The 6,625-nt window shown below is 35.8% G+C and overlaps 2 protein-coding genes across 2 annotated transcripts; both read right to left on the bottom strand.

The window, feature by feature from the left end:
* Window positions 1-260: 260 nt before the first annotated feature.
* On the bottom strand, window positions 261-1,304 carry LOC111880364 (uncharacterized). Its single transcript, XM_023876785.1, has 3 exons — window positions 1,121-1,304; window positions 700-1,002; window positions 261-625 (listed from the first exon to the last, which is right to left on the bottom strand). The coding sequence occupies exons 1-3, from the start codon at window positions 1,302-1,304 to the stop codon at window positions 261-263; spliced, it is 852 nt and encodes a 283-aa protein (XP_023732553.1).
* Window positions 1,305-1,860: 556 nt separating this feature from the next.
* On the bottom strand, window positions 1,861-3,481 carry LOC111880365 (uncharacterized). Its single transcript, XM_023876786.1, has 2 exons — window positions 3,420-3,481; window positions 1,861-2,242 (listed from the first exon to the last, which is right to left on the bottom strand). The coding sequence occupies exons 1-2, from the start codon at window positions 3,479-3,481 to the stop codon at window positions 1,861-1,863; spliced, it is 444 nt and encodes a 147-aa protein (XP_023732554.1).
* Between the last annotated feature and the right edge of the window lie 3,144 nt (window positions 3,482-6,625).

Raw genomic sequence — 6,625 nt, 5'->3', positions numbered from 1 at the left:
TATATTAAAATATTTAAAATAAAGTAATTTAATAAACCGAAAATAGTTTTTTAATACCAAAATTTTAATAATTGTAGTCTTAAAACATTGAAATAAAATTCAAACAACCAAATTAGTTTTACAATAACATTTTTAAATAAAATTTATACAACCAAACTTTAATAATTCTCATTCCATATTTTGCATCGGCAATTTCATTCCGTAACTGGGTCATATATTCACGGTCCGCTGCAGTACCATGTGTTGGAATCTCATCTTCATCATTTATCAACGACTACATTGTTATTCCGAACCAATACATTTGGTTCATCATATCGTGCAAAATACTCATCACGTAGTCCCTCTCTTCTTATAAAATTATGAAGCGCAAAACATGTTAGGGTAATGTCTCGTTGTGTAACCAACGAGAATGGTGTCGTCCTCTTCAATATAGGGAATTGTGTTTTCAAGACACCAAAAACACGCTCAATGACATTCCGAAGTTTTGCATGTGCATGGTTAAATTTTTCTTTATACGTTAATGCATGTCTTCGACGAAAATCTCCATGCCAATACCTCACATTACGGTACGATGCCATAAAACCTCGAATGTTTGCATAGGCGACATCACAAAGATAATATTTATCTGTAAAAAAACAAAAAAAAAAGTCGTTTATTTTTCAAACTAAGATAAAACTATTTAAATAACCATAAATTTACCTAGTGGTGGAAGTGGGAATGGTGCGTGTGTATTTGCTAATGCTTCTGATAAAGTTCTAGAATCGTGTGTTATCCCTTCCCAACCAGCCACAACAAACGTAAACATCATGTTGAAGTCACATATTGCCAATACGTTTTGGTAACAATCGTCTTTTCCCCTACTTCTATATAAATCTCGTTTGTTTGCAGGGACAACAACATGTATCAAAGTGTCATCAAGTGCACAAACTGCTCCCTTGAACACCCGCCGTAGCCTCCTATTATGTCCCGGAATGTTTGGATTCAGATTAAAAGAAGTTGGTACTATAATGTCATGTGCGAAAAACAAAATTTTGTCTAACACTTCATGAAAAAAACTTATGAATTGTTTGCTTTGAGTGTTCAAATCTCCGCTTGATAATCACACAACGTTGGTTATGACCGATCATCATCAAAAACATAGTCATCTTCTCCTCAACCGACACATGTTTGTTATCCTTTAACGTGTAGTTTACTCTAAAATTAGCACATAGTCGTACAAATGATTCACGGGACATGCGTATCACTTCAAGACATTGTAGAGGATTACAGTGAAGTATCTCTAACGTAAATTCATGTCCCGTCATTTCCGAATCGTTGTCCCGCACTCGTTTGACACCCCTCTTCCAAAAGTAGCGGACATACAAGTACATAAGAATTATGAGTAATATCTTTTTCTCGTGATCCATTACAAACCTTTAATCAACAAAACATAACATAACATAAGATTCAAGTGCCAAAAAACATAACATAAATCTCAAGTACCAAAAAAACATAACATAAATTTCAAGTACCAAATAACATAACATAAATCTCAAGTACCACATAACATAACATTCAAGTACCAAATACTACAAATAACATTCAAGTAGCAAATAACCAAAAAACATAACCATACAGTTCCAAAACATGCAATTAAAACCTAAATAGCTCAAACATATAAACTTAATGAATAATCTTTCCATCCTTTAAAACTCCTAAACTTGTAGCTGTCATCTCGATCCATCCTCTTAATATTTGTGGATCATTAGACAAATTTACTCACATCTCTCTTATATTCATGGTCCCTCCAAAAATGTGATACGCAACAAATTGTAAAGGGTCTAGTGGGTCTAACTCGGGCAACTCAAGCTTCTCTAAACATTAGGGAATTATTGGCCCTTGAGTCAAATGGCGTAGAGCTTTTTGCATCTCTAGTGCTAAATCATCAACAGTAATAGAAGATTTAGGTGAGGCACAAGAAGGTAGATCAGGTGAGGCACTAGAAGCTTGAGGTCTAGGAGTTGAGTGTTTAGCCCTTTTGTTGGGGTTACCAGAAAGTGAAGCAGCAGAAGGTGAATCAGCAGAAGGTGAAGCAGCAGAAGGTGAAGCAGCAGAAGGTGGCGGTTGAGTAAAATGTTCACTAGTATGATGGGAAAAGAAATCATCCTCATCTATGTTAATGGAAGGGGCGTCCATAAGATGTAGTGGTGCGACATGGAAAGAAGATGATCCATGTCCTGATGGTGTTTGGGATGTTGCATAGCTGAGATTACCAGATGCACGGTTTCCATCAAAGAGTTATGCACAAAGCTCTAGAAACAATAATGAGACGGTTTTCAAAGAAGCAACTTTCGAATGTCCCTAAACGCAATCAATGTAACAAAAGTAATATAAGAATAAATGGCAACTATATAAACAAAATACATATAAATATATGTGTGTGTGTGTATATATATATATATATACATACATATATATATATATATATATATATATATACGTTTTTAAAGTCCACTCACTCCTCATTTGTTAAGTTAAAAGTATTTGTTTGTGGATTGTAAAGGTTTCCACTTTTGTTTTTTAAGTATAACCATCCCGTGTATTTGGCTTTAAGGTTATCATAGGCGTTTTTTAATTGTTGTTGATTCAAATCCACACGATACTTTTCTTTAATGGTTGTTCCTAACTTGTGCCATGATTGTTTATGCAAACTCAAACCTTTTCTACCCACGGTTTATACTTCTTCAATACAAGTTTGCAATAAGCATTTTGTTTGCTCATTGGTCCATGTATGTTTATCTCCCATTGCTAATAACAAACAAAATATAGAATACATACTTTAACTACAAAGATTAATCATATTTCAACATAATCAACAAATAAGTTTAGCATATTCAACAACAACACATCATGAATGAACAAAAAAAACCATATAAGCAAAGATTATACAACACAATCAACAAATAAGTTTAGCATATTTAACGATTTAAGCACAAACTTGCATATAAACATAAACTTGATCTCCATTCAAGAAATACAAGTGATAACAATTCAGTAATTAAGTTTAAAAAAAACCATTTCAGCAAATACTTTAACATATTCAACAAAGATTTATGATTTAAGCTTTTGAGATTTATGATTTCAGCATATAAACTTGCATATAAGTATATGATTTCAGCATATAAGTATATGATTTCAGCGAGGATTATGATTTTACCCAACATTCATAATAATTTAGCACAAAAATTCATAAACCTAAATATAAATTTGAGCAGAAAATTTGTTTAAAGAACAATTATATCATAAATCAACATTCAACAAAGATATTAGCAAAGATTCTTTACATCTCAGCAACAAAATCAGTACTCAAATAAAAAAATTGGTACTCAAATGCATAGAATCGGTACTCAAATGCATAAGAAACCAGAGAAAAAACTTACCTGATGTTTTTGACGATGGCAGCAAAGATCGCACGTGATGTTGAAGACGATGTCAGCAGCATCGACGACCGGCGAGGGAGGGGCAACGGTGGCTGGAGTTGGTCTTCAACAGGATCGATGAGAAGGGTGCCGAGAAGAAGAAGGAGAACGAACGAAGAAGAAGGTGCTGGAGCGGCATTTTTTTGTTTAGGGCGTAGGGTGCTTTTTTTAAGATGAGGTTAAAAGTGGTTAGAAGAGCCAAACCCAATATTGTGTGGGGAAGAGGTTTTTGAGCACAAAGTCTGCAGAAAAAAAAACTGTTGTGAACTTAAAAGTGTTGCACGTGTGCTGCACCACGCAACACTAAGAGGTTAGAAGAGCTTTAAAAAAAACAAACACAACCTTAGAGTAGTAGTGTGAGTTCGTCTTCTTATGTAGTGGGTTCTCAGGATGCGGTAGCTGCAGCAAGTGTGATTGGAACCCGGGAAGTGTTCCGACAGTCTTCAAAAGTCTTACTACTTTAGTGTTTGTTAGTTTTAGGAACACTAACAGTGGTAAGCGTAATGGGTTTTAGCCATAAGAACTTTCCTATGTGCGCATGCAAAACCCTAATGCTTGGATCTAGGCTTTCTAATAAACATGCTTTGAATCCAAGACTTCTAATTACTAATTAGGTTAAACAAGAACATTAAAACAGATCTAGAATCATACCTTTGAGTTCCTTGTTGATCTTGAGGTCTTGGAGCTTCTAGAGTCACAAGTGTCACTCCTCTAATGGCTTACAAACACCAAAGCAAGGAGAATGATTTAGGAGAGAGGAGAGGGGAGGAATTCGACCAGAGTTCTCTTGCTTTTTCAGAAGTATCGAATTCCTTATGCCATGGGGTCTATTTATACTTGTAGATTCCTTAATGATTACAGATAAGTCCCTATCAGATAATCTTCTCTTAAGGCTATCCAAATCCATTCCTAGATAACTCTAATGAACGAATTTAGCTATCCTAAATCTCTTAGAATCCGTCCAAAGTATATCCAAATGGATTTACAGTTTAAAGCTTAACTATCAAACAATTGACAGTTTATACCCCCTTTATTTAATTAATCTCTTTAAGTCACCAAATTAATTCTAATTAATTCTATGACTTATATTAATCAAATAACAAATATATTATTCATTATATTATTCACATAATATATTAATAATATTTATTCTCTCTTAATAAATCATCCTATCAAGTTGCTATGGTGAAGGCAACCCAAAAGGACCATGCACAACCAGATATAGTTACAGCCTTAGACACTATTCCAACAGTCTCCCACTTGGATAAGTCTAGTAACTATACAAGTACAATTCGGTTTGCAATCGTAGCTCTCAAAGACGCTGTCAACTCTGATCTAATCAATCTTGTCCTTTAGATAAGGGAACGTACAGTCCTCTGTTAGATATCATGCTGACAATCCTATGGAATGGTTAGTCAAGCATTTAGGTTTCTCGATCTCTGATTTATTTGACATAGAACTTAATCGAACACATCAATTCAGTTCTGACCGGGCCCGGCACATAAGTCAAATCAAATCATCGAGCGGCCGAGATATCGCTTTTACCTTCTTAGATAAAAGTTACAGATAAACTTCGACTTATATGCATTTACTTATTCATTTACCAACTATACACAACAATACGTTTTATAACACCAAGTTACTGATGCGTTTTCGTATTATCAATGTACAATTAATTAACAAATAATAAACCATATATCTAGGTTTTAAGACCATATGATATTATCGTCTTGCGATCACCTTTTATATCTTATTCCATAAGGTGATTCCAGCAAGCGCGGGTTTATTCCAATGCTCAAAACTAGTTCATAAGCACTCATGAACGTTGCAGCAATCCTTTGCTATGTCTAACATCATTTAGACATTCTACACACCAATTCACGACAATCTTCATTCATATCTACTTCCAACATATGAACGATTGTGGATCATTTGAATAATTCGATTATTCCTAATAACCTCAATTATTCTGGAAGTCAAAACATGCAAAGTGAAACAATAGCTTAAACAATTAACATAAGATAGTAACATTACTCATAAATAAAACTCCTTTATTTAATCATCAAATGTCAATTACATTTATCTATTACACGTTTCTAATACTATCTAATCTATGCTAATATCATCCTTCAGCCCAATACTCCTAGCATGCTGCAAGTGCTTAACCCTACTCAGTCCCTTCGTAAGCGGATCTGCTGGGTTATCTTCTGATGATATCCTCTTAACTACGAGTTGTCCTTCTTCTACACGATGTCTAATGAAGTGATACTTTCTGTCGATATGTCTTGATCTACCATGATCCCTCGGTTCCTTGGTTAAGGCAACCGCACCTTCGTTATCACAGAAAATCTCCATTGGCTCCTTTATGGCAGGTACGACTCCAAGATCACCGATGAAGTTCTTTAGCCATATTGCCTCCTTCGACGCTTCGGTTGCTGCAATGTACTCTGATTCGCACGTTGAATCAGCTACAGTTTCTTGCTTGGAACTTTTCCATGTCACTGCTCCTCCATTTAGGGTAAAGACCCAGCCCGACTGCGAACGGTAGTTGTCCCTGTCGGTTTGAAAACTGGCGTCACTATACCCTCGCACCTTCAAGTCATCACTTCCTCCGAGGACTAAGAACCATTCCTTCGTCCTCCGAAGGTACTTAAGGATATTCTTCACCGCTATCCAATGGGCTTTGCCAGGATTCCCTTGATATCTGCTAACCATGCTCAAAGCGAAGGCTACATCAGGGCGAGTACAAGTCATAGCGTACATGATTGAGCCAACTGCGGAAGCGTATGGTACTCGGCTCATTTCTGCTATCTCAGCTTCGGTACTCGGACTTTGAGTCTTACTCAATTTGGCATTACTTTGTATCGGTAGTTCTCCCTTCTTTGAGTTTTCCATACTAAAACGTTTTAGTACCTTCTCTAAGTAAGTATTCTGACTAAGTCCAATTAGTCTCTTACTTCTTTCTCTTATTATCCTTATTCCCAAAATGTAAGAAGCCTCTCCGAGGTCCATCATAGCGAAACACTTCCCGAGCCAGGACTTTACCTCCTGCAGAGTCGGGATGTCGTTTCCTATGAGTAATATGTCATCGACATATAGAACGAGGAAGCTTACTATACTCCCACTGGCTTTGACATATACACAAGATTCGTCTTCGCTTCGTACAA

Source organism: Lactuca sativa, chromosome 8 (assembly GCF_002870075.4).
Source record: "Lactuca sativa cultivar Salinas chromosome 8, Lsat_Salinas_v11, whole genome shotgun sequence".
NCBI lineage: Eukaryota > Viridiplantae > Streptophyta > Magnoliopsida > Asterales > Asteraceae > Lactuca > Lactuca sativa.
This window is presented reverse-complemented; position numbering and strand designations above follow the sequence as displayed.